This window comes from Muscardinus avellanarius, assembly GCF_963383645.1.
Source record: "Muscardinus avellanarius genome assembly, chromosome: 1".
In the NCBI taxonomy this organism is placed as follows: Eukaryota; Metazoa; Chordata; class Mammalia; order Rodentia; family Gliridae; genus Muscardinus; species Muscardinus avellanarius.
In genome coordinates, this window is record NC_137786.1 from 187,024,242 (window position 1) to 187,052,018 (window position 27,777).

Here is a 27,777-nt window from a genome sequence, read left to right on the forward strand (position 1 = left end):
ACAGAAAATCAGAGATTTCTAGAAGATCAAATCAGGAAAATAACTGTAGAAATAATAGAGGTGCTTCGAAAAGAACTCAGAGAGAGCCAAAAAGAGATAAAGGATGCAATTAATGAAGTAAAGGCCTCAATTCAAAGCACAAACAACCGATTAGAACACATGGAGAACAGAATCTCACTCTTAGAAGATGAGCAATTAAAAAATGAACGCATAGTTTCTAATCTAGGAAAAAATATCTGACAGCAGGAATCTGATATTGAAGAAATATGGGCCCATTTTAAGAGAGCTAACCTAAGAATAATTGGAATAGAGGAGGGAAAAGAAAGTGAAACCAAAGGGATCAACAATCTCTTCAAGGAAGTAATAGCAGAAAATTTTCCAAACATAGAGCAAGAGGTCGATACACAGGTCCAGGAAACTTATAGAACTCCCTTTAGACAGGATCGGAGAAGAGGATCCCCACGCCACATAATTGTCAAAATGACCAATGTGGAAGCCAAGCAGAGAATCTTAAAGGCAACAAAAGCAAAGGGCCAAGTGACATTCAGAGGCAAACCAAATAGAATCACTCCAGACTTCCCAAACCAAGTTATGAGAGCCAGAAGGGCTTAGAGTAACATATTCCCAATTCTGAAAGAAAACAACTTCCAGCCAAAAATTTCCTACCCAGCAAAACTTTCTATCAAATTAGATGGAGAAATAAGAAGCTTCCATGACAAACAGAAACTGAAGGAATTTATGTCTTCAAAACCAGTGCTAGAGAAAATACTCAAAGACATTAACTACAAAGAAGAAATAGGTAACGCACACCAGAACCAGAGAAACAAGATTTTCCATCCAACAGACAACTAAAATTGGTTATCTGTGGAGATTCATTATTTATGTTAGTCTTTTACCTATCTCTAAATGGTATTGTTTGCCTTTATTGTTGTTAATTTTTAGGATTTCTAGTTGGAATATTAATATACCTTCAGATGCAGCAATTGGAAATATTTTATCCAATTCTATTAGTAACTTTTAACTCTGTTTACATTGTCTTTGGATATACAATATTTTTTTATTTTTTAGGGAGTTTGTATACTCTTCTGTTGCCTGTGCCATTGAAATCATATCCAAGAAATCACTGCCAATTTCAATGTTGTGAGGCTTTATGACCCAGATTTTCTTCTAAAAGTTTATAGTCTTAAGACTTATATTTAGGTCTTTTATCTATTTTGAGTTAATACTAGTATATGGGATTAGGTAAGGGTCCAATTTTATTATTTTCCATGTAATTATTATTTTTCAACAATATTTAGTTAAAATATTATTATTTCTACCACCAAATGTTCGTGGAAACCTTGTCAAAAATAACTTGATAATATAGGGAAGAATTTAGCTCTAGGCTTGTATTTAACTCCAATGGTTTATATATCTGCCTTTAGAACAGTACTACACTGTTTCAATTATTGTAGCTTTATATGGTTTGAAATCAGAAAATATATATCTTCTAGCTTTGTTCTTTTTCAAGATCATTTTGGGTATCTCGAATCCATATTCCATATTAGGATAGATTTTTTTCTGAAAAATAAATATATAAATATATGATAGTTTCACCTAAAAAACAGAAAAAAAATATTCTCTGGTAAGAAAGAAAGCAAAAAGAAATATTGAAATGTTATCTTTAAGTCATCAAAAGCTTGGTATCAGACAAATGAAACTGTTATGTGAGATTATCATTTTAAATTTTGGATAATTTGCTATAATACTAGATGTCAACCACTAAGCCAAGCATGGGAAGGAGGGGTGGGGAGGGAATGGGGTGGGGATCGTGTGGGGGCTGACTGGGCGATGTGTGCATGTATGTCTACAAAAGTTTGTATCCCACTATGATGTATGAATATAGTGCACCAATAAAATAAATTAAAAAAAAAAAAAAAGATGAGCCCCGTGCTCAATGGAACATTATCCCCCTGTGCTGTTTTGGCTTTTCAGAGAACTGGTCTCTGTGCTTGGACTTTGGAGAGTGGTGAAGTTTTAAAGGAAAGATGTGTTTATCTTGCTTCTCAGCTCCTCTCTGCTTTGCTAGGAAACAAATGTAATAAACACTTCTTTGGGGAATCCAAAGTAGTCTTCACTGTGCTAGACTCTGTGCTTATGCATGTATGCATCTATATGTGACACAGAGAACACACAGCTCTTCTGAAAAGAATGTCAGGTCTAGGTGGCCATGGTTCATTGGTATCTGCAGTTCCTACCCAAATGGACCTCATCCCAGAATAAGTATGAAACATATAAAAGCTTTCCTCCATCTACCAGAGCTAGAAAACCACTAGTCTATGTCTTTATATGAGTAACCCATGTCATTTTGTAACAGCCTTACTGGTGTGTAATTTGCATACCATACAAGTGACCTATTCACTGAAAACAATTCAATGTTTTTTATTATACCCACAAAGTTATGCATCCATCACTACAATCTAATTTGAGAACATTTTCATCATCTCCAAAAGAAACCTCGTACTCAATGGTAATCATCCCCTATCCCTTATCCCATTCCCAGACCCAGCTATAGATATTCATTAATCAATCAACCCACTTTATTTTATTTTATTTTCGGGTCTGGGGATGGAACCCAGGGGCATTCGACCTCCGAGCTACACCCCCTGCACTATATTTTTATTCTTTATTTTGAAACAGGGTCTCACTAAGTTGTGGAGGACCTCACTGAATAGCTGAGGCTGTCTGCGAATCGCAATCCTCCTGTCTCAGCCTTCCAAATGCTGGGATTAAAAGCATGTGCCACCATACCCAGCTCATTCCATTTTCTGTCTCTATAGAATTATCTATTCAGATATATCAAATCTGAGATGTGGTCTTTTTTGTCTGGCTTCTTTCACTTAGTATGTCTCCAAGGTTCATCTGTGTAGTAGCCTGTCTTAGTATTCATTCCTTTTTTTACAGCTAAATAAATATATCATTGCACAGATGTGCCATCTTCTGTTTATACATTCAGAATATTTTGGCTTTTGGCCTATTATGAATAATACTGCCATAAATATTTGTGTACAATTCTTTGTGAAGATATGTGTTTTCAGTTATCTTGAGTAAATATCTAAAATGGAATTACTGAGTCACATGGTAACTATATTTAAATTTTTGAGAAACTACCCAACTGTTTTTCAAAGTGTTTGCACCATTTTACATTCTGCCATTGTTTATTTTCCCTTGAAATTCATATGTTGAAATCTAATTGCAAAGGTGATAGTTTTAGAAGATGGAGTCATAGGGAGCTAAATCTATCATGAAGGCTCCACTTTTATGAATGGGATCCATGCCCTTTTATAAAAGAGCCCAACAGAGCTGGTTAGCCCCTTTCGACCACTCCACCATGGGAGGTCACAGAAATGAGTAAGAAGTCTGCAGCCCAGAAAAGCACTCTCACCAAATCATGCTGGTACCCTGATCTTGGCTATCTTTTGTGGGGGGGGACTTTTGTTAACCTACTACAGTTAATCAATTTGAGATCTTTCTCCTTTCTAATATAAGCATTTGTGGTTAATCGTTTCCCTCTAAGCACTACTTTGGCTGCAGACAGTTATGTATATGTTTGTTTTCATTTTCATTTACCTTAAACTATTTTGTAATTTCCCTTTTGATTTCCCTTTTTTATTTGATCCACTGGTTATTTAAAAGCGTGTTGTATTTTTTCACATATTTTAATTCTTCAGATTTCCTTTCATTATTGATTCTAATTTCATTTCCTATAATCAGAGAATATACTTTGTATGAGTTAAACATTTGTATTTCATTAAGGCTTGTTTTATGGTCTAGCATATGAGCTATTCTAGAGAATATTTCATGTGTGCTTGAGCAAGACATGAATTTTGCTGTTATTAAATTAGTTATAGAGGTCTGTTAGGTCTAATCGGTTTATTGTTTGGTTCAAGTCTCCTACATCCTTGTTGTACATCTCCCTAATCATTTTAGCCTTTTTTTTTTTTCAATACTGGGGATTTAACGCAGGAGCATTCTACCTCTGAGCTAGGCCCCAGCTCTTTTTTTATTCATTATTTTGAAGCAGGGTCTTACTATGTTGCAGAGGGCCTCACTAAGTAGCAGAGGCCAGCTGTGAACCAAAATCTTCTTGTCTCTTCTCCCAAATACTGAGATTACTAGTGTGTGCCACCATATACAGCTTAGCCATTATTTTTTAAATATTGAAAATTTCAATAATTTTTATTATTATTTTCAAGAATATTTTTAATTGTATATTTTCCCCTTTAGTTCTTTCAAATTTTGCTTCATGTGTTTTGGGGCTCTTCTATCAGGGGGATATGTTTATATATGATTTCTATATGTTCATTATTGACTGAATCTTTTATCATTAGAAAATGCCTCTCTTTATCTCTAGCAACATATTTGTTTTGTTTGTGTTTGTTTGTTTAATTTGACTGATATTAACATAGCCACTCCTGCTTTCTTATGGCTTCTGTCCCCTTGGTGTGTTTATTCAAATCATTTCTCTTTTAAACTATGTGCAAAAGTATATCAACTATGGATGGTATATAGCTGCATCTGTGTTTTCATTCACTCTAACAATCTGTACATTTTTATTGCCTACATTAATCCATTCTCATTTGATATTATTATCCATAGCGATGGATTAATATGTGAAATGTTACTATTTATTTCATGCATTTTATTACATGTAGTTTTCTTTCTCTACTCTTACTTACTGCTTTCCTATGTACCAAGTGATTCTACATTTTAATTTCTTTGGTGATTTTTTTTTGTATGGTGCTGGGGTTCCTGGAAACCCTTCTACCTCCACGCTACACTCCTAGACACCTATTTTGTATATTTTTATTTGGAAACAGGGTCTCTTAAGCCAGCGAGCCTGGCTTCAAACCTGCACGACCATCCTGTTTCTGCCTCCCAAGTGCGAGGATTACAAGCGTGCACCACCACACCTGGCTGTTTGATGATTTTAACTGTATTTATTTTCCCTCAACATTATTAAGATATAATAGCAAAATAAAAATTATATATATTTATAGTGCACGGTATGATGTTTTGATATATGTATGTATTGTGAAGTGATTAAATCAAGCTACTTCATATAATCATCACTTCCATATTTATCTCTTGTGTGTTTTGATAACACTTAACATATATTTAACTATAGCTCTTGAGTTCTTTTCTTAGTGGTTAGTCTGAAGGTTACATTAAACATCTGAGCTCATCTTAGTCCATTAACTTAATTTCAATGAAATATGAAAAGTTCAGTCCTATATGGCATGATTCCCTCCTCCCCACATCTGTGCCTCCTTTATGCTATTATTATATATTATTACATTTCTATTTTAGCCTGAAAATACAATTATTTGCAAATTGTTTTATGTAATATCTTCTTAAACCAGTTAAGAGAAAAAAGAACATACAATTACACCATCTTTTATAATTGCCTATGTCATTACCTTTAGTGATATTCTTTGTTTTGGTGAGAATTCAAATGACTGTCCCGTGTCACTTACATTCAGCCTGAAGAACACTGTATAAAATTTTTTGCAATATGAGTTTGGTAACAACAAATGCTCTCAGGTTTCATATATTTGGTAATGTCTTCATTTTGCTTTGGTTTTTGAAGGAAGATTTTGCGATGCATAAGAGTCTTGGTTAGCAGTTTTTCTTACAGGGTTTGAATATCATCTCATTGTCTTCTAGCCTCTGTTGTTTCAGATGAGAGGTCAGATGTGAATTTTATTGGCACTTCCTTGTAGATGATGAGTGTTTTTTCTGTTACCATTTTTGAGATTTTTTTTTCTTTGTTTTTTATCTGGATGTGGCTCTCTATTTTACATGGACTTTGTTGAGCTTCTCATATGTGAAGGTTACCATTTCATCAAACTTGAGGGTTTTGCAGCTATTCTTTCTTCACAATTTTTCTATACCTTTGTCCTCTCATTCTTATACACTCATTAAACATAACTGGCGCAGTTAGTGGTGTCCCACATTTCTCTAAGGCTCTTTTTCTTCATTTTTTTTCTCTCTTTTCTGCAGATTTTGTAATCTCTATTGATCCATCTTCAAGTTTGCTGATTCTTTCTTCTGCCAACTTAAATATATTTTGAGTGCCTCCAGGGAGTGCTTCATTTCATCTTTTTACTCTTCAAGGCCAGTCTCCACTTCTTTCTTTCCTTATATAACATATTATATATTGATAAGACATTGCCATGATACCTTCCTTTAATTCTTTCAGTATAGTTTCCTTTAGTTCTTTTAACAAATTTATAATCACTCTTTGATGTCTTTTTCTGGTGAGACCAGCATGCAGGTTCCCTCAAAGGTAATTTCTGCAATCTGCTTTTTTCCTATATATAGGCCACCATCTTTGATGGTTCTTAGATTTTTCCTAAAGAATGGACATTTGAGATAGCACGTTTTTAGCCACTCTGGATACTTATTACTCTACCCTCCCCACCCCACTGCCACCAATGACTTGTTGTTTGCTTAATAGGTTGTTTAATGTCTCCAGAGACTATTTCAGCAAAGTCTTTTCCCCTACTGTGTGCCATCTCTGCTGTTCCTCCTTGAGGTAGAAAACCTCAGGGACGCACACAGTGTTCCTGATTCTTCCTCTCCAGCCCTCTAGATGACAGGGACGCTGCCAGAGTGCTTTGTCTCTTTTGTTAAGCTTCTGGCTGGACTGCCTGATTGGTATCATACTGCTGTTTTACTTCACTCATTTCTACCTGACTGCTCTACAGTTTTCAACAGAGCCTCTACACACAGAGAGCCCCACCATCTAATCCACTTAAAATTTGGGTCTTCTTTGAGAGGCTGTCTTTGAGTCCAGTCTTTGAGGCTTGCTTTGACCCCCAGAAAAGAAGTTTCTACCTCTGGTTCTCTGTTGAACTTCTATCTTACTAGATGGAGCTACCAGACTTCTAAATGCTCACCAATTCCTCTTAGGCTCAACCTCCTCTCTGTCCATTTCCAATAAAGTCAGTCCTTTTGGGGGAAGCTATAGAGCTCTGTATTCTTACAATCCCTGGGCACGATCTCCACACCATCACCTTGGAACAGCAGCCTATTTCTCTCACAGTGATAGTCCTGCTCCATGAGTGGGTGGAGATAGTTGTCACTGGTCTTCTCAGATTGCCTCTACTGGCCTACTACTGTTATCCTATGTATGAGCTAGGGTGGGAGAGAATAGGGTCCAGTATTCTCAGACTAGGACAGAGCTTCCACCATATAACAGTGGGTTGAGTAGCAGAAGGGAGCCCCAGACCTTGCAGCCGTGGAATGGAGCTTCTGCTGCACAGAGCTGGAGATAGGACAATTGTCAGTGGCTGTCCCCTCTAGGGAAGAAATATAGCCCTCAAGAAAAATATGGTGGGAAAGGAACCCCATCATCTCATCCATATCTGCCTGGAATAGAACTCTGACTCACTGAGCTGTGCCGGCTGGGAATGAGTGGGCCGTGGCCCAAATGCCATAGACTCTTGATAGTCTTGCTAAAATTTAGATCTCTCTGTTGTTTTTTGTTTGGTTGTTTATACTGAAACTTGAACCCAGGGGTGGTCTATCTCTGAGCTACAGCCCCAGCTGTATTTTATTTTTTATTTTGAAACAGAATTCTTGCTAAATTGCTGAAGCTGGCTTTGAACCTGCGGTCTTCCTGTCTTGGCCTCCCAGGTACTCGGATTACAGGTTTGTACCACCTTGCCCAGAATAAATGTATTTAAAAAATAAAATAATTCTCACTGAGTTACACCATTTCATAGGGGAAAGACTCCACAAAACTCCTCATGCTGTCATTCCGCTAGTGCTTCTCCTGACCCCAGATGATTTGAACTGTGAGAAAAGAGAATCATTTACAGAACAGCTGGCTCTATCCACCGGCACTCTGTCAACTTTACTGTGGCCGTACTTCCTAAAGTAAAAATGGGGACAGTCCGCATGGCAAGGGCTTTGTGCTGCTCCCAGGTATGGGAATCAATTTGGGAGGTAAGCTTTAAAGATACTAGGCTGATACAGGAGAATGGCAGGTTCAAAGCCGGCCTCAGCTCCTTAGTGAGGCCCTTCACAACTTACTGAGACCCTGTTTCAAAATAAAGAATAAAAATTAGGGCTGAGGGTGTAGCTCAAAGGTAGAATCCCCCTGGGTTCCATCCCCAGTACCACCAATAAATAAATAAATAAATAAATAAATAAATAAATAAATATAACTAGATGTCTGATTGTCTTAGTGTAGTCTCCATTGGCGATCCCTTGCTGACCATGCCATGCACCTGGCTGGCTTTCAGTGTTAAGATCATGAAACTGACAAAGGCTTGCTATTCAGGCATTCCATTCTTAAGCGCATGCTGCTAGGAGTGGGGAGGGACACAGTGGACCAGCAATCTGCCTCCAGTCCTGTACCCTGGGCAGCCTCTGGCAACATCACACCAGCCAGCAGCAGCACCAGGATTTGAGTCAAGACTACGTGGGCCCAGACCCTGCTCACCTTCCCTACAGCACTGAGTCTGAGGGAGGATGGCAGCTTTGCGTGGTAATGCTATGTTGGCGACTAGAGCCCAGAGCACCATTTCAGAGCTGTGCAAAGCTTCCTGGAGTTTCCCAACTGTTTTCTCAAACTGCCAAAACTCAAAAGGCCTCAGTTCCCAAGGCAAAGTAAAACAGATAAAGAATTTGGGAAGCTTTTCTGCCCCAGGGAAGAATCAGCCCCAATGACAGTTTGGTATTAACTAGCTCAGCCATGCAGGGAGGCGTAATTAGTTTCCCAGCCCCTAGCTTCATTCCACCGGCCCCCTCACCCTAAGGGCTACACAATCTGTTTGAAATGAAACGAAAAATAAAATCACTGCTCTCCTCAGCTGACCCACCGGCTGCTGCTCCGGGCCCTAAGCAAAAGGTGAGACAGCCATCTGTCTGCTGAAGTAAAGAAGAATGGAATAGTCATTTTTAAGTGACATTTTCAATTTTTCCCCTATGTCTACTATGCCCTCTTCCACCCTGCTGCTTAAATGATTCTTTTCAAGTTGGAAATACCAGGGAATAATAGAAAAAGAAAAATCACAGTCATCTATTGCTAGCAGGCTGTTCTGCCCTGCAGACAGAAGTCTCGAGAAGCTCCTTCCTGGGCCCCTTTCCCAGGAGAGCTAACTGGAGAGAGTGGTGAAGGTGTGCCAGACCAGGTCCACACTTGGATCCATACCCAAAAATACTCCAGTCCCCGGCCGGCCATAGCAGACAACCATGTGGTCCAGGTTGCTGACTACCAGCTCCGCTGTCCCCAGGAGCCACCTCCTCCAGGAACCTCCCAAGACAGACAGCAAGGCCCCTCCCCTGGCCCTCTCTGCTGGTGATTCTGCCACCTCTTTCCTGATTGTGCCAGAGCAAAGCCAAACTTGTCATCACCATCCTGGGGACACCTGGAGATGGAGGAATCTGCGGTTTTCACAGGCCTCGGTGATGATAGATGTGGGATCACTGCCACTTCAGAGGGAGCACCTAAGGCCAGCCTTCCCTTAGTCCCAGAGACCAAGAAATCTTCATCCTTTATGGAAGGTAAGTTATGCTTCTCTCTGCTGACTCTTTGGGTATCAGTTAAAATGACCACAGCCCCATCCCTCCTCTGGAAGCCACAGGGCTGGCTCAGCTGCATCCAAAGCGGCCGTACTCTTTGCTTCGGATACAGCATGATCCCTGCCCCCCTTCTTATACACAAGATTGCTTCAGTTTGAAAGTGACCACAAGTGACAGCTTTATTAAAATGAAGACATCGAGGGTCCCTGAAGGCTTCAGGCTTGTCTCACCAGCTAGTTCCTGGAGGGTCTCAGTGTAGACAAGCTTGTCCTGCGCACTCTCACACACGCACCACCAAACTGTGGTTTCCCTTTTATTAAACCTCAAGACAGCAGGGGAAGCTGTGAAGTGCTGTGGGAAAGTCTCCCAGAGCCCCCCATGGGTGTTCCTGCCTTCAACTCAGAAGAGGCCCACTGCATGACAGAGCCTGGTGGGAGCCATCCCAGCCTGGCAGGATGAGGACTGGCTTTGGGTCTCCTGACTTTTCTTCCAGACAGCCTCAAAACCAAAGACATGAATCCTTATGTCACATCTTCCTGGGAGCTTCAGGAATTTCATTTGCTCACTTAACAAACACCTCCTTACTCCTTTTACATACCTTGCACTGATGTAAATCACTGCAAAAGTGGAAAAATAATAATAATACCCAATCTCCACCTTCAAGAAACCCACGGCCGAATAGAAAAGAAAATCAATAGTTACAGTACAATTTTCTCATCTGGAAAAGGGGCTAACAATCTTACAGGTTTATTTTAAATATTAAATAATATAAAGTAGATTAAGCAGTGGCAAACATTAATGTGCCCAACTACTCTAATTTGGATCTTAATTATCCCCCAAAGGCTCATGCGTTGAAGACTTGGTCCCCTACAACAACACTGGAAGGTGCTGGGATCTTTAAGAGGTGGGATCTAGCGGAAGGAAGTTAAGTCATGGGATTGTGCTGCTGCAAGAAATATTGGGACCTCAGCTCTCCTCTCTCCCCCCTTCCCAGTCACCAGGATGTAAACAGCTTTGCTCCACCACATAATCCACCATGATGTGCTGCCTCACGACATACCCAAAGCAATGGAGCCAACCAAGCTTGCACTGAAACCTCCAAAGCGTTGGGGCCAAAATAACCCTTTTCTGCCTTTAAGATGATTGTCCAGGTATTTTGCTAAAGTAATGGAAAGCTGCCTAACAAACACACTAGTAAATGTCAATTTATTCTCATTCCTCTGTTTGGCACAAAATCTCTGCATCCCCTCTGTCTGCATTACTATTCTGGTTTGAAAGGCTGGGAAAAAAGCTCTGTTCCCAGACACAGAAGCTGTACCACATGGAGCCACCATGCACTGCTTGGACCCAAGGTCAGGAGCTGGTCAACAGTGCTATGTCTGTAAGCCTGCAGTGATCCCAGGTGGGCAAAGCATAGCATCCAGAGATAGATAAGGGATAAAATACCCCATTCAAAAAAGGATCTGAAAAGGCTGCCCCATTCACTTGTCTCTGGCTTCATCTGAGAGTACACAACTAAGGAGTGACCTTCCCACTGTAGCTGTTTCTCCTAAGATTGAGGAACATAGCTGGATTTACAGGAAGACTTTGTAGACTTAGACTGGGGGCCACTTAATCCTCATCTCAGAGTCTCCAGGATCTTGCAAAAGGACCTTGAGGGTTTTACCAAGTTGTGTAACCTTTTTGGCAAAGAATCTGAGCCAGAGGATACTGATAGTTCTTCCAAAGCTACCACGTTCTGGTTCTAACTAAAAATCCTTCAGACAAGAGCCTTCCTTCACAAGTGAGAGGACTTGGGAACTGCAAAAAAGCAGAAGGCTCACCGTTCCTTGCTAAGATATAAGGAAAGAGGGAATTACTGCACTGAGCTGCACAACACTGCAAGTTTCTAATATTGACCTCAATGATAAGACATCTAATTGTTGACTTATAAAAATCAATGCATACTTTCTGTATCTCTAAAGCAGGTATAAACTAAAAAATACACCTATTTAAAAAAACAACAGGCTCTTGTTAAAAAAACATTCAAAATTTATAATTGTTTGGTTTTAGGTGAAATATAATAATTATTTTATTGTTTTATGAAGGTAACTGTCTTCTTATTGACAAGTAGCCAAAACAGCCCATGCCAATCAATTAAGAAACAGTTTGTTTATAGGAAGTTTCATGATTTACTACAATTATCTAGTTAGAAAAAGCAAAGTTTGGATCTTTCATTTTCTGCCCACAGAAGAAAAGGATCTTTTGTAACAGGACTTTAATAGATAAGTACTTTAAGGAATGCAGAGTACATCTTCTCAAAATGAAACTACATCTACTTCTGAGTTGTAAAAAATATATATTAAAATTATATCATACAACAAAATGTGAAATTTGTAGAGAAGGAAGGTAGAAAAGATTAAATTGAATCTTCCTGACAATTGTCTTAAATCACACCTTCCTGCCTGACACTAAAATTTTAAGTTCCATTGCTCTGAACTAAATCAAATCCACTCTGGCAGGAAGATGGGCTGATGTGGACACCATTCAGTTTGGAGGTCGAGATGGAAGAAAAGACACGTTTCTTCTAGGAAGACTCTCTCCACTAAAGAAGTAGGAAAGGGGACTCTCCAGCCAGGTAGCTGGACACTTTGCACAATCTCTCTGGAGCCCAGATTCTAACCAGCACGCCCATTCCCGACATTGCCTGCTGCATACCCCAACTCTAAGTGGGTTTTGCAAAACACAAATGTCTCCACAAACAAAGGCAGGTCACCAAAGCTACAGGTCAGTGGTCAGTTGCCCTAAGACCTAAGCAGATCTTCCACACCATCTCAACTGAGATATCATTAGCATCAGTTGGGTGCTTGAAATCTAACTTATGTCCAACTCAGGCTTGATTATACTGGAGAAATTCTAACTAATGGTACCAAAATGGGGCTCAACTGTGATCGTCTACTACCCAAAAATATATTCCTGACTTACTTACTTCTTCCCTTCCTTCTTTCCTTCCTTTTTTCCTTCCCTCCCTCCCTCTTTCTTTCTTTCTTTCTTTCTTTTCTCTTCTCTTCTCTTCTCTTTTCTTTTCTTTTCTTTTCTTTTCTTTCTTGGTGCTGGGCAAACCCAGGAGCTTCTACCTCTAAGCTACACTCTCAGCACTTTTTATTTTTTATTTTGAAACAGAGCCTCACTAAGTTGCTGAGGCTGGCCTCAAACTTGCAATCCTCCTATCTCCACCTCACAAATCCTGATCTGTGGGATGGGGAGCCCTCCTCAGCAGCCTCATATGATCAGCACAACAATCCTGCATGGTTAAGGAGTAAAGGTCTTCACTTCTGCAGTCAGAGAAACTGAGGCACTAGAGATGAAGAGACCTGCCCGAGGAGGCCACCACCCACCCTGTCCCTGGCAGTGCTGATTCCATTGCTCCTGCCTGCATGCTCTTTCCCCCCTGTGTTAGTAGGACTCCGGTTTCTTTCTTCAAGATAACTGTTGGTTTTATTAATCATCGAATTGCCCTCTCCACATCCTCCCTACCCCAGTCCTGAGAATCCTTCTCATTCTTCAGAAATGTGTCGCACGTCCCCATTCTTCCCTGAAGTCAGTTCTCAGGACTTGCTTTCCCAGAATTCCCTTTGAACTTTCCTTAAGTTAACTGCAAAAGATCCTCCCGTGCTCTGTGTACTGTTTGTGGCCTGGCTCTGTGCTCCTCAAAGTAAAGGAGGGTGACAAATGCATTCTGTCACCCTGCACCACACCTGACAATGTGCCCAGCCAGCACAGGTGAGCTCGCCACAGAACAGCCTGGAATTATATTTTTTAAAATGTGCCTCTCTACTTAGCCCCTCCAGTAGCTCCCCAGTCCTTCCAGAACATGCCTCCCACAATTCCCTTCAAGGCTGCACAATCAGCTCCCCAGCCAGCCCCTTCCTGACCTCAGCCCCATCCCATTCTCCACCGTCACACATCTATAACCACTTTGGATACCCCAGTGCTGTTCAAGCATACCAAGCACATTCCAGCCACAGTGTCTTTACACTGGCTTCCCTCCCTCCACCTGGTACTCTGCTAGACATGCACATGGATCACATCTCACCTTCTGTAAGTGTTGTTTACAGACAGCTCTGGACACTTTATTTTCCTGCAACCCCTTCATGTCTGTGTCTGTTCCACTGATACATCCTTCCCTCTTACTAGGTGCTCAATAAATGCTTATTGATCGAAGCAAGGGAAGGATGTGAGCAGCCAACCAAGAGAAGGTAGAAGTGCATCCCAGGCCACTGTTAAACTTGCAGCCAAAATGGGGGAGAACAGGAACTCCTGGGTGCACCTGAAGTTTACCCAACCACTGTGGTCATTCATTTCTGCCCATTCCCAAGCCCCAGTAAGCAATGCCAGCCTTATGGTCCATCACCCACAGATGCTCTACATTTGGTTCAATGAGAAATTTCTAGCAGGCCTGGCATGCACCTTGCTCCCTCCAGGTATAGTAGTGCCCTCTGTGGTTCCCTACAGGACTCCATGCCCTCAGCCTAGAAGACTTCCAAATGAAGCTGCAGTCTGCATGAGTAGAGAAGACTATCTTCTGCCAAGTCCTCTCCTAGGAGAAGCACCACCACTGGCTGCAAGAGCCACACCTGGGGCCTTCCTCAGCCTGTAGGGGGCTGAGTCCAGGTGGGCTCCTGGCCAGACATCTTCCTGCATCCCCCGAGAGGGAGATCACCACCACAGTCACTCGGTACCCATTCGGGGCCTCACTGCCCTCAAGAATGTGTCTCCCAGTCTCATCTGCAGCCTTGCTGCTGAGAGAAAGACTGAGCATGTTTGCTCTTGATCAATATCACTGGGGCAGAAAACAAGAGGGCCCCTGTGAAGGGGTTCAATTGAGGTCTTATTTCTTATAGATGTTTCACCTTGGACAAATTAATTACAATCACTGAGCCTTAAAACAGGATAATAAAACCATCCCCCAGGGTTGCTCAGGAGGCTCAAAGGAGAAGACAATGCATAGCCCTTAGCACAAAATAGATGCTCACCATATACCAATTCCTTCCTCTTCCCGTCTCTTCTCTGGATGAGTTCAGATCTCTTTCTGTAGCCCTTCCTCACTGGTTCCATTTTTTATAGATTTTTGGATCATTGATAAAAAGTCTCTGCTATCCACTTTCCATTGAGTTTCCCTACTAATATTATTCCCAAGGTTCCATAAGGAAAAAAGTTTAAGCCTGGATTTCCATTACAGAGTTGAAGGGTCTACATCATAATTCTCACAAGCTCTACTTCCTCTATACACTCTTTTAGAAATTAAAGCTAATCAGAAGATTAGTTTATTATTGAAATGAGCCAGGTGTGGTGGCCCACATTTGTAATTCCAGTACTTTGGAGGCTGAGACAGGAGGATCGCAGGTTTGCAGCCAGCCTCAGCAACTTAGTGAGGTCCTCTGCAATTTAGTGAGATCCTGTTTCAAAATAAATAATAAAAACAGGCTGGAGGGGTGTAGCTCAGAGGTAGAATGCCCTAGAGCTCAATCTCCAGTTCTGCCAAAAAAAAAAAAAAAATGAGATTTAGCTGGGCATGGTGGTGCATGCCTGTAAACTCAGCACTTAGGAGGCTGAGTCAAATTTTGAGACCAGTCCTAGCAACTTAGTGAGACTATCACCAACCTAGCAAGAACCCTTTTCAAAATAAAAAGGGCTAGGGGGTGTAGCTCAGAAGTAGAATGCCCCTGGGTTAAATCTCTAGTCCAAAAAAATTTTTTTTTAGATTTAGAAGTGTAAGACACATTCAACGTGAAAGATACCCAAGGAAGGCTGGGAACTGCCAGGCAGGCAAAGCCTCCTTGTCCCCTCCCATTCCCTTGTGGCTCCCTCTCTCCCACTGGGGAAATACAAAGATTAATTAGACAAAGTCTGTCCCACTTGTTGAAATACTTTGAAGCAGGAGCCACATAAATACCAAACATTAAACTGCAATAAAGAGAAATCAGAAAGCTCCCCTGTCTTGGGATGCTGACCAAGGGCCAGCCAAACACATCTGCAGGGGAAGATCAAAAAGGATCTTCCACATGGATAACAGAAATGCCACCAGCATAAACAGGAAGAGAGATTAGTTCAATAAAGGAATGGAGTCTCATTGCTGGTCTCCAGTAAGATTTTTGCTTACTTTTAACTTCCCAACACATAACTCACAAGGTTATTAATACGGACTCCTACTGTTTTGGGCAAATAAACAGCTGCTGATGTTTTGTGCCCAAACCACTTTATTAGAGCTTTCCTTTACAGCAATTGTTTCTTCCTTTCCAAATCCTGAGAGGCTCAGACAGCTAAAAACAGAGAGTGCCAAGGCAGAATGAATAACAAAGGAGAGAGGAGGCAGCCTGTGTGGGCAGGAAGAGTGGGGCAGGGGCTGCTGGGACCCTCACTGTCTTCTCACATCTCTTGGGCAAAGTCAGCACTCAAGGGCAAAGAGCGGAGGACAGGTGCGGTGCCAGCAGAGGGCTATTTTTGCCCTGCTGCTAGGAATTACCATGAAACAGAATTCACCACTGTGAGAGGAGGGTGACCAGCCATCTAGGTTGGCCCAGGACTTCCCATTTTATAACAGGGAAAGTCTGGGGCAAACCAGGACAAACTGGTCAGCCTGGAAGACGTGTGACTATGCACAGGAAAACAGAGCTACCGTGCCTGGCACCCCATGGGTGTGAAAACATCCCAGGTGGACTGTGAGTGACTTCTGGAAACAGCTGGAACAGTGCCCCCCAATGATCCAAGAGCAAAGTTCTCCTTGGCCTCTGCTGTGGCACTCCACTCCACTCACCTTTCTGCAGCAAGGCCTCTCCCTCTGCCCACCCTAACCTCAGGAGTCCTTGCTGACACAAGGGCAACTCTAACCACCTGTCTGGCTCCTTCTCTTGGCAGTCTCCCACTTGCTCTGTAGCCTCCGAGTTTCCTTAGAAAGTCTTTGGTATTGTGATCTCCCATCCTGCTCCATATGAAATCTTCTTTTCTATTCTGTAGAGACCATAGATTTTGGAGAAAGTTTCCCTTCCAGGCTCCATCATCCATCAGCCCTGTGATCTTGGATAAACTCTCCGCATCAGTTCATTTTCTGTGCTATCACGAAAAACCTGAGGTTCAGTAATGAATAAAGAAAAGAGATCTATTTAGCTCATAGTCTGGAAAGCTGAAAGTCCAAGGTCAGGCAGCCCCAACGGTTTCACCTCTTCTTCTGGCTACCTCACATCATGGTAGAAAGTCTCACAGTGGGAACATGTGTGAGGGGGAGCGAGCAATCATGTGCAAGCAGGAATCAAGAGCCACCTAGCTTTCTTCATAACAGTGTGCTTTCCCAGGAACTACCTGGGATTCCAAGGGTGTGGCCTTCAATGATCTGATCACTCCTGCTAGGCTCCACCTTTTACAGGTTCCACCACTTCAACAGCACCACACTTCCAGCAAAGGAATCTTGGGGGACACATCCAAACCAAAATCAAAGCATGCACTAAGTCTTAATTTCCTCACTTCTGAAAACCACTAGAACTTGACGGGTTATGAAGATAAAACTGAATATATATATAAGCCTGGCCCCATTACAGAGTTGGAGGGTCTGCATCATAATTCTCTCAAGTTCTTCTTTCCTCTATATACTCTTTTAGAAACAAGAACAAATCAGAGGGTTGGTTTATTATTGAAATGAGCCAGGTGTGGTGACGCACACTTGTAATCCCAGTACTTGGGAGGCTGAGACAGGAAGATCCCAGGCTTGCATCCAGCCTCAGCAACTTAGTGAGGTCCTCTGCAACTTAGTGAGACCCTGTTTCAAAATAAAGAATAAAAATAGGCCTGGAGGCGTGTTCAGAAGGAAGCTCCTCCTGAACGTGGGTGTGATGAAGCACACCTGTAATCCCAGTACTGGGGAAACTGAGGAAAGAAACATGGCAGATTCTAGATCATCCTTGGAAACATAGAAAGACTCTTGAAAACCTACTAAGACCCTGTTTCATAACAGAAAATTTAAAAAGGGCTGGAGTTGTTGCTCAAAGGTAGAACATCCCTGGGTTCAATCCCCAGTACCACAAAATATATGTGTATGTCTATCCACTAAAAATAAATACTATAGTAATTCTCCATGGACAGCACCAAACCCAGGCTCTGACACACACACAAGTGTTCTCTTCCTCCCTTCCCCAGTACGATCAATCTTCAATTCTTTATGTCCCTTTTGCTCATAAAATAAATCAATGATTTGTCTAAAATTCTCATTCATCACTTCAAACCTCTCTTTAGTTTCCTCCCTTTCATATTTACTGGCCCAAACAATTTTGATTCTGTCCACCTAAATCCCCAGACGCCATTATCATGACACTTATTACCCCAAGCCTCAAATCCTGTCTTGCCAGGGACCCTGAATTATCTTCCTGCTCCTCTGGAATCTCAATGGCCTTTAAATTCCCAGAGGACAGAGACATTTGGACGAGTCAGACTGGTGAAGCCCAACAAGGCATCAGAGCTGGTTACGGTGCAGTATTCCACAGGAGTAATCAGGGTGCTCCACGCCAGGACGCAAACTCAGGTCACTGGGAGGATGAAGGCATTCATGCCAGTTGATCCCACACCTCCTTCTTAGGCCTCTTTTCTCATTGTTCTCGCCTGTGCCCAGAAGAAGGATGTAGATGCCATTTCCCTGGATCTTCCCAAACACTGTACTTTTGTGAGCTCTTAGAGGAGTGGGGCAATAAAACATGGCCCAGTTAATTACAGCTGTCGGCTCCAATATTACTTTAGCAGGGGCTTCATACAGGAACCCCTCAATACCTCATTGGAAATGGATATTTAGGTATTTCAACTAGCATAATTAAGGAAGCCTCAACTCCCCCCAAACAAACTGTTGCTAAATTCAATGTCAGGCAGTTGAAAGAGAGCTGCATCACAGAAATGCATGCCCACTGAGATATCTGTCTAACAACATATTTTAATCCATAATTGTGGAGCCAGAAAAGCTACCAAAACATCAGCATTCATCTAACCAGGAAGCCTTTTGCTTAAAATTCCAGTTGGCTGCACTCAGCAGAGTCTGTAGAGGTTGCACAAATCTGCAGAGAAGATTCCAGAACAGCAACTGTTCCCATTCTCTGCCACAACATGCCATTCTTTGGAACAGTTGTGTAGTAATTTGTTATTAACAATAACTTAAGTATGAAAGCTTATGAATGATTAACTTTATAAATTAAAGAGATTTCAAGGTTATCGCATTCCCTTGCATACTAATATGTTTCCCTGAGTGATAAAGAACAGAATGGAGTGACTGTGAATGCAATGTGTTGGGATGTGCACTGGTCCTGGCCTGCCCTACCACACATGCCCTGCATCTGAAGGAAATGTGTGGGAGGTGTGGGGGGCGTGCATGGAGAATCCCTCTGCTCAACCGAGCACTGCATTGTAGAATAGAGCTGGCTCTGACCCCAAAGGCACACTGGGATCTGTAAGTGCCATAGAATAAGGAAATCCCTGCCAAATTCAAGTCAGAATCCTCCAGCCTTCCAGAAATAGTCAAGATTAGCATAAAAAGATATAGCTTACAATTCTGACTCTGGATCACTCCCAACAGACCTTGGCCACTCTGCTTCTTGTCCTGACTTGTCCCCATCCAACATTTATGGAGTCTACCGCCCCCCCAAACTCAGGCATAACCCTATGTCTCCTCAAAGCCACCTTGCTGCCTTCTGGCTACATTCACCACACATACTCTGCTGGCTATCTCCCCAAAGGACCTTCTGTGCCACCTAACCCCCAGTTGAAGTGACCTCCAACATATTTCTCCACGGGGCAGTGGGTCTGTCCCTGACTCCTGGATAGAACCCGAGCAATGAAAAGGAAGAGCAGACCTAAAGAGACTCTGAAGCCCTATAGAAAGGCAGTAATCCATTCAGCTTTCCAAGTTAAGTGAGGTCAGAAATCCTGCAGGACGGCAATGAAGATGCTCCAGTAACCGTGCATGCAGCCCTGAATCCCATAAATACCTTTGGAAAACCAGACCAGCCTAACCCAAGTGGCTTCAGTTGACCTTCGAAGCCCTCACAAAGCAGAAAAGCAGACAGTGGCTCTCCAACATTTTTCATTCTGAATTCTCCTTGAGATTCTACACCAACCTACTTATCAAGGGCAAATAACAATTTATGTCAAGTGAGTGGGAAAGAATGTGGAATTCATTTATTTTACAGCCTACACACCTCTGGCTAAAAGTGAAAATTCTTTGGCCACAGGGAAGAGTGGTATTTTTTGGCAAGGTTTTTCTTTTCCATGAAGCTGTGGTCCTGGGTTATTAACAAAGGTAATTAGACTCGACCCTAAATCCTGTCACTGAACTCTCCAAATATCAATCACTGCTACTAATATAATCTTGCATGTCACAGTTCATGCCATAGACAAATAGCTTCACTGTTTAAATGATACCTTCTCCCCAAATCAACTCCAAGTGCTCAGCAAACATTATATTCCCTTTTCCACAAACCTGGCCACATCAAGGAGCAGATAAGGGCACCAGTAGGTTCAGGTGACATCCAACAGCTATGAGGGCAAAAAAATATTCATGCCTAGGACATTTTCTGATTCTTGGGGACCATACAGGTCTTATAATCATAGTGCACAACCTGCTGTTATGGCCCTAATGTACATTAATATGCACATAATATGCCTAATAAACTTTCGGGAAACAAAATGCAGTTAATAACCCATTTATCCCATTGTTGGGATGATCTTGACTCAGAAAAGTAAGATAATGGATTTAGAAATTAGTCATAGAATGTAATACATTATTAATCATGCTATTCAGAAGAATAAATAGATGTTATAAGAACACCACCCAGGAATTCAATTTTCTTTTAGACTTGTTTGCTCTCTTGAATTCTTCATGCTACCATCATCTGTCACAAAAATGTAGCATTCTGATCTTTCCTTTTCTCACAAAACAGTGACTTTCAGCCTTCTTTTTTAAGAAGCATAGCCTTTTGGAAGATGAAATATTTTACAGAACACCAAATATAAAACAGATGAAAGAGGAAGTACATCAGATGCAGGGAGGGGCAGAAGCAGGTATGGGAGGGGCCTAGGAGACCCCTGATGACCCTCCTGCCTCTCAGGCCCCAGATCAGACCGCCTACAAGTTTGGAGCACCTGGGAGTGTGTTGGGGGGGGGGGTGTCACAGTTTGAAAGCCACTGCTGTAAGGCATCTATTTAAAGCAAAAATGATATATATGTGTATATATAAATGTTATATATAATGCAGGCATAATGTATGTTTCTCTTGGTTAATTTAAGATATCTCCAATTAAAACATATATGTGAAATACACAAATCACAAACAACAAGCATCCAATAGAAAAACAGATCCCACATAATGAAAATAAACACGGGTGTGTGGGGAGGAGAGCAAATTCTATAGTGATCAAAGGAGAACAGATCAAAAGACCAAAGCATTTCATACTCTTTTTTTCGGTGGTACTGGGGGTGGAACCCAGGGGCTTTCTACTTCTGGGCTATACTCCCAGACCTATTTTATATTTGGAAACAGGGTCTAAGTTGCTGGTAGCCTCACTAAGTAGCTGAGGCTGCCTTCGAACCTGTGCAATCCTCCTGTCTCAGCCTCCCAAACTCTGGAATTATAAGCGTGTGCCACCACACCCAGCTTAAAATTTTCATACTCTTTAAGTCAGTAGTAATCCCACCTTGGAAAATATATCCTTAAAAATAATCCAAAAGAAAAAACAACCCAGGAGGTGAAGATGATCATTTCTGCTGCAATGATAATAATAAAACAAATGTGCTTATTAGATATAGGAAAGTAGTTGAATGAATAATGGTATATTAATGGTAGAATAGGCTGCAGTTATTAAAAATATAGTATAGGTCCTCTGAAAAGACCCTCCACTCAACCCTAAAGACAAAACTTGCTATCCTTTTCCTCTCTAAAACAAATTTAGGATGACTTTGTCCATTCCTCTGGGCTTTTTCCAGGACCCCTGCTCACACTTCCTTCTAACTATGGAGCAAATCCATCCAAATCCATCCACTGGATTTTCTCCCAAAGGTGTTTATACTATTTGTTCTTGTCACTGTAACCACATGATTTAATTACATATCATGTAAACCCATGAAATATGACTACTAAAACAATGTGAGTGGTTGTTTCTAAGAAAATTAATGTAAATGCGTTAGAAAAGGCTCTATTCAAGGTAGCCACATAATAGCAATCAAATTATAACAAAATCATTGCAAACATTAGACAAAAAATCATAAAAATATAGGCTACAACACTGAGTTGCTTCCCAAGCACCTTTCAGTTCCCAATGAATTTTAAAACAGAACTAGAAACCAATCTTCATAAAGAGGACAGTGAGAGTGGGTGGTACAGGGAGAATGAGAACACCAACTGGCAGATTCACCCCAAGAAAAAGCTTTGCCTTGATGTTAAAAGACTCACCCATAACCCCAGTACTTGGGAGGCTGAGACAGGAGGATCACAGGTTCAAGACCAACCTCAGCAATTTAGCAAGGCCCTAAGCTACTTAGTGAGACCCTGCTTCAACACAGAAAGAGTAAGTAAGTATATATAAACTATGTACATATATAAATAAGGCTGAGGGTGTAGCTGAAAGGTAGAATGCCCCTGGGTTCAATCCATAGTACAACAACAACTAGCCTCAGAAACTTAGCCAGCCTCTAAGCAACCTAGATTGAGTTGGCTTCAAATTTTTTAAAAATTAAAATTCAAAAAAGGGCTAGGGGTGTAGAACAGAGGTAGAATGCCTCTGGGTTCAATCCCCAGTACTACAACAACAACAAAGCTAATGGGTGTATATGTTGAATAACACTAAGAGTATCTAATACGTGTATGTAATATTTTCTTTTATTCTTTTCTTTAACCAGTTTTTCAGTGAACTGGCTAACTTAAAATCCAACTACATTGAACAAGAGGGATTCTATTGTCTTTTGAAAATAAGCACATCAGGTTATGTAGCAAAAATGAAAAAATATATAAAGTGAAAAAGCAGAATCAAAATTACACAAAAATCATGACTACGCTTTCTTTCTTAAATATGAAAGCATGTGGATAAAACTATAAAGAAATATTCAAAATTGCCAAATAGTTGTTAGGATAGAATGAATCATGGATACTTTTATACACTTTATTTTCTTAAACAGTTGTTCTCTTATAGATTCAAAAAGATACAAGAAAAGGAGAAAGCCATTTTCTTTATACTAGATTTCCAACATAGGAAACAAATCAACATTTTTCTTTCCCATGTTTTCCAACATTAAGTCTTCCTTTAGCAAATTCTCTCCTTCATCCATCTCACCACCTCAAGCAAGACCTAAGGTCCTGTGATTGAACTTGTACTAATATTTATTTTGTGTTTCCAAACTGTCAGGATGCTTGCTTTAAAAATCTGAAGTTTTCAGCCAGGCGTGGTGGCACATGCCCGTAATCCCAGTACTTGGGGAGGCTTAGGCAGAATGATCACAGGCCAGCCTCAGCAACTTAGCCAGATCCTATTTAAAAATAAAAATCCTAGTACTTGGGAGGCTTAAACAGGCGATCACAGGTTCATGGCCAGCCTCAGAAATATGTGGGGCCCTCCACAACTTAGTGAGCCCCTGTTTCAAACTTAAGAATAAAATAAGTCTGTGGGTATAGCTTGGAGGTAGAATGCCCCTAGGTTTCATCCCCAGCACCACATATACACATACTACACACACACACACACACACACACACACACACACACACAATAAATAAATAAAATAAATTAATGAAATGAAAAATAAAAAGTAAGAAAAGGCCTTGGGGGTGTAGTTCAGAGGCTGAATATTCCTGGGTTCAATCCCCAGTACCAGAAAGTAAATTAATAATCAATTAAAAAATAAGATATCTAAAGTTATCCACCAATTCATTTAACATCTATTTGATTTTATAAAAAAATCTAAAAAATACAATTTAAATTCCCAAGAGATTACCATACGCCATCTAATTAAACCATTCAATCAGAAAACAAATTAAAGTGAAATATCACTGCACTCCTCAAGAGGAAAATAAACTTTTCAGTCATGACTAGAACAGATCTCCAGGGTGACGCTCCAAAGCCTCTTCTAATTGCAAGTCCTACTGAACATCCTGCAGAACATTTTGTGACATTTGGAGTTTCCGGGACAACTTTCCTTTCAAAGAAAAAAGGAGCCTGAGCAAGAGTCCAAAGCAAAACATAGCCTTTGGAGAGTGACCACTAATTGGCCCACTGGCCATTGGCTCCATGTACAAATTCGTTCACCTGCTTGTCCATCCAGCACCTACACTCTGCCCCGGGTGGTCAACAAGCATTGGTTAAGCGATGTAACCTCTGTCCTTCTTCAAGAAACAACAAAACCCAGAATTTCCTGAGTTTATTTACGGAAAGCATCTTCAGGTAGAAAAGCTACTCCATCATTCCTTCACTACCCTCTGAAACAGTCTACTGTCCAGTACCACCATTGTCAACAGACTCCAGGAAAGCATGGTTGCCCTGTGGCCCTCTGGCCCAGTTAGAAATCAGTATAGTGTATGGATTAAAACACAGACTCTGGGAAACAAAGGACTAGCAAACCACCCAATGCTGCTACCTTTCCAGCTTCCAGAAATGAGAGTCAAAATAAACCTCTGATTTATATATGAAGAAGAAGAGCCTGGTGTGGTGGCACCTGTTGTAATCCTTGCATTGGGGAGGCTGAGACAGGAGGATCGTGGTTCGAGGACAGCTCAGTGAGACCCTGTTTCAAAATAAAGAACAAAAAATCAGGTTGGGGATGTAGAATGCCCCTGGATTCCATCCCCAGTACTGCAAAAAAAAAAAAATTAAAACAAAGAGGAGGAGGAGGAGGAGGAGGAGGAGGAGGAGGAGGAGGAGGAGGAGGAGGAGGAGGAGGAGGAGGAGGAGAAGGGAGAAGAGGCTGAAGCCACACTAGCTGAGCTTAAATCCTGTACTTCCACTTACCATGACCTGACCCTGCACAAGTTACATATCCTATGTCTCTGCTTCCACATCTGAGAAATGGAGCAAATATTACTTACCCTATAAGATTTTGAGGAGTAAATAATTCAACATACACAAAGCTCTTAGAATAAGCCCTGACACATAATAGGTGCTATATAATGTTTAACTCTTCTTAGAATCCCTCACTCCTATTAGCTCAGTCAAGTGGATTACCCAAAGACTTTACTGGCTACAGGGAACTTGACAGAGGATACACAGGAGTCTGATCGTCCCTCCCTCCACCTCAGAGCTCTGCACTTGACCAGTCCCAATCTGTGTGAGCCTAATTAGCTCAGGAAGGCTTTGGCACCATGGAGAGAGCTGTGGTCATCACTACACCATCATGGCACAACCAATCAGGTAAGCCCCCTGAAGTGATGGCTTTGACCTTTCTGTCCTGAGACTAAGGTCATTTCTAAATACCCAAATGAGTCATTATAAATATACAAGAAAAATGGGCCAACTCAAATTGTAAGCATTCTGTTATCATTTTTTTTACCATTTTTGTACCCATCTCCACTCTTCTTCAATTGTTTCAGATATATATTTGAAAATTCTAAATACATAATTATAAGATTTCCTGGGAGAATACTTCAAAGGCTCTTTCTTCTTCATTTTTTTTTCAGTACTGGGGATTGAACCCAAGGGCATTATACTTCTGAGCTATACCCCCAGCCCTACTTTTTTTTAAAAACAGAGTCTAAGTTGGGGAGGGCCTCACTAAGTCACTGAAGCTGGCCACAAACCCACGTGATCCTCCTGTCTCAGCCTCCCAAGTACTAGAATTACAAGCCAGTGCCACCATACCTGGTTTTAAAGGCTCTTTCAACTTTGACATCATATTCATTTTCATATAAAACCTTATAAGTCGTGTGACCTAGTCCACATTCAGTGTGTTTGGAGCCCATTGTGCTGAGTTCAGGAGTTCCTGAGGTCCCTTCAATGCTTCCCAATTGCTCTTACTCACTTTCAGAACAGAAAGAAAGACACAAGAGACACATTTTGAACACAGGTACATACTCACAGAGCATGGGAATGAAAAATCTAAGTCTGTGGGCAAACTGGAAGTGTAAAAAGTAAGGCATTCAGCTTTGTGTTTCCCAGAGAACATTCTGAGAAGCCCTGAGGCAAATATGGTATTTCTAATGATGATAAATTGTCAGGCCAAACCCTAGGGATGGAAAAATGACAGTTATGAAATCACAGCAACAGGCAGCCATCAGATAGATAATATGGTCGCCAAATCCAGGGCCAGGTTAACAGGCATAGGCAGGGCTGAAGAGGCAGCTATCAGTTGTTTCTCTTCCTAGGAAGCATCAAATCCTATGGCTTGGTTTTCTAAGTCATTAGACAGGATGCACAATGGATAAGGACACCTTCTCCTGCACTCACCTGAACCTGGCTGAGCCTTCCCAGGGCAGGAACTAACTGTTCATCCCGCGGAGAAATACACCAGATTTAGACAGAGTAGATCTCACTCCGGCAAGGGCAGCAGGTGCGAGTGGGAATACAGACACCCACGTATAAAGGAGACAGAGCCCCTGGGGGAGGCACCTTCAATTGCACCCAGCATCACCAGGGTCTGCCTTGTGCTGGCCCGGTGCTGGGTGCTTGCCAGGGCTACAGGTGAACTAGGCTGAACCCTGCCCTTAAAGAAGCTCTGATGCCTAGTGGAAAACAAGGGGTGCCAGGAGGCAACAAAACAAACAAACAAAAAAAGTGAGAGCTTGTGAGAGATGGGCTGTGTAAGTACACCCGGCTCCACCGAACTCCTGAACTCCAGCTGTTCCCTTTGACAGCTTGTTTACCTCCCAGGTGCCTCGGAGTGTGCTCAGCTCCCTGCCCTCCCGCACCCAGCAGGCACAGCCTTGGACTCTAGGCCCACCCGGTGTGGATCTGTCCCTCCGCCCCAGCGGCTCCCCGGCTTGGGAGTGGAGCTACCGGAGGACTGGCCTGCGCTGGTCCTGGGCGGCTCCGCCGCTAAGGCGCAGCCCAGGGCGGGTTCTTTTGGTCCTGGGCGTGGGCGCCACCGCAGTGGGCAGAGCACAACACAAGATCCAACGCTTTTTCTTGGCTTTGACACCTGGGTTCTGGGGTGGGTTGGAGGGGGGCGGTCTGGACCTGCCGGCTGCGGTGGAGGTGAGGATCGCTAGTGGTTTAAGCAGCCCCCCAACTATGGATGTATTCCCAATAACCTGGAGACCGAGCACGGGAGACTGGCGCTGGGGCGATGCAATTTTCCTAGCCTGGGCTGTCCCGCAGCCTGTGGGTTCTAAATGCCAGCAGCTAGGGTCGTGCGGGCATCTCATCTGTCCCTCACAGTAGCCAAATGAGCTCCTTTGCACTCACACTTGTCTTGGACACACACACACACACACACACACACACACACACACACACACCACACCACTCTAAGCTGGACTTGTGTGCGATCCTGAAAGCCTGCGAGCAACCAACCTGCTGTCACAGGCACATCTGGACACGTGCGCAGCGCGCCCCCATACCGACAGCGAGCTGCCCACACCCTCGCGTGCAGCCCCGCGTACACACGTGTGCCCTGGGAAAGCTCGCTGACCCTGAGGCTCCCACACGTACACGCAGCCACCTGCTACCTGCGGCGGCCCCAGAGCGCCCATCACTCGGCGGATGAGCAGCAGCGCACCGGGCGCGGCACTGGGCACTCCAGGGCCTTCGCGGACCGCCTAAGTTTCCGGGGGAGCCCATACCTTGGATGTGCTGCTTGATGACATTCTCCAGGTGGTCCAGCCGCTCAATAATCTTCAGAGTGTCCCCTTTGTCTTCCTCCAGCTTCTTGTCGGGCGCCGGCTCCTGCCCCCGCACATACACGCTGGCGATGTAGTTGGTGACCCAGCCCACGTAAAGCAGGCATATGATGTTGGTCATGCCGCTCAGGATCACGCAAGTGGACACCAAAGTTTTGGTCTTCCTGGTACACACCATTCTGGGCTCCCTCCTCCATATAGAGCTCCCGGGGGCCCCTCGTTGCAGCGCGCCCCGATCTCCCCCGCGCTCGGACCCTCGAGCACTCCCGGGGCTGCGGGGCGCCCCGGCACCTGAGTCCAGAGGTTATCCAAAGCCTGGTCCGCCGGCAGTGGAGCCGCTATGGCCAAGTTTGCAGCTTGCAGCGACCGGGAGAGACAAA

The 27,777-nt window shown here is 42.6% G+C and overlaps 1 protein-coding gene across 2 annotated transcripts in view; it reads right to left on the reverse strand.

Moving 5' to 3' along the window:
• GALNT18 (polypeptide N-acetylgalactosaminyltransferase 18) overlaps nucleotides 1–27,575 on the reverse strand; it is a gene marked incomplete at both ends in the record, with an annotated part of 326,966 nt that extends 299,391 nt beyond the window's left edge. For both annotated transcript variants that reach the window (XM_080707751.1, XM_080707750.1), the window contains one exon: nucleotides 27,341–27,575. In XM_080707751.1, the coding sequence (XP_080563877.1) occupies nucleotides 27,341–27,575 (235 nt within the window). The remainder of the gene's footprint in view (nucleotides 1–27,340) is intronic.
• Nucleotides 27,576–27,777: the final 202 nt, after the last annotated feature.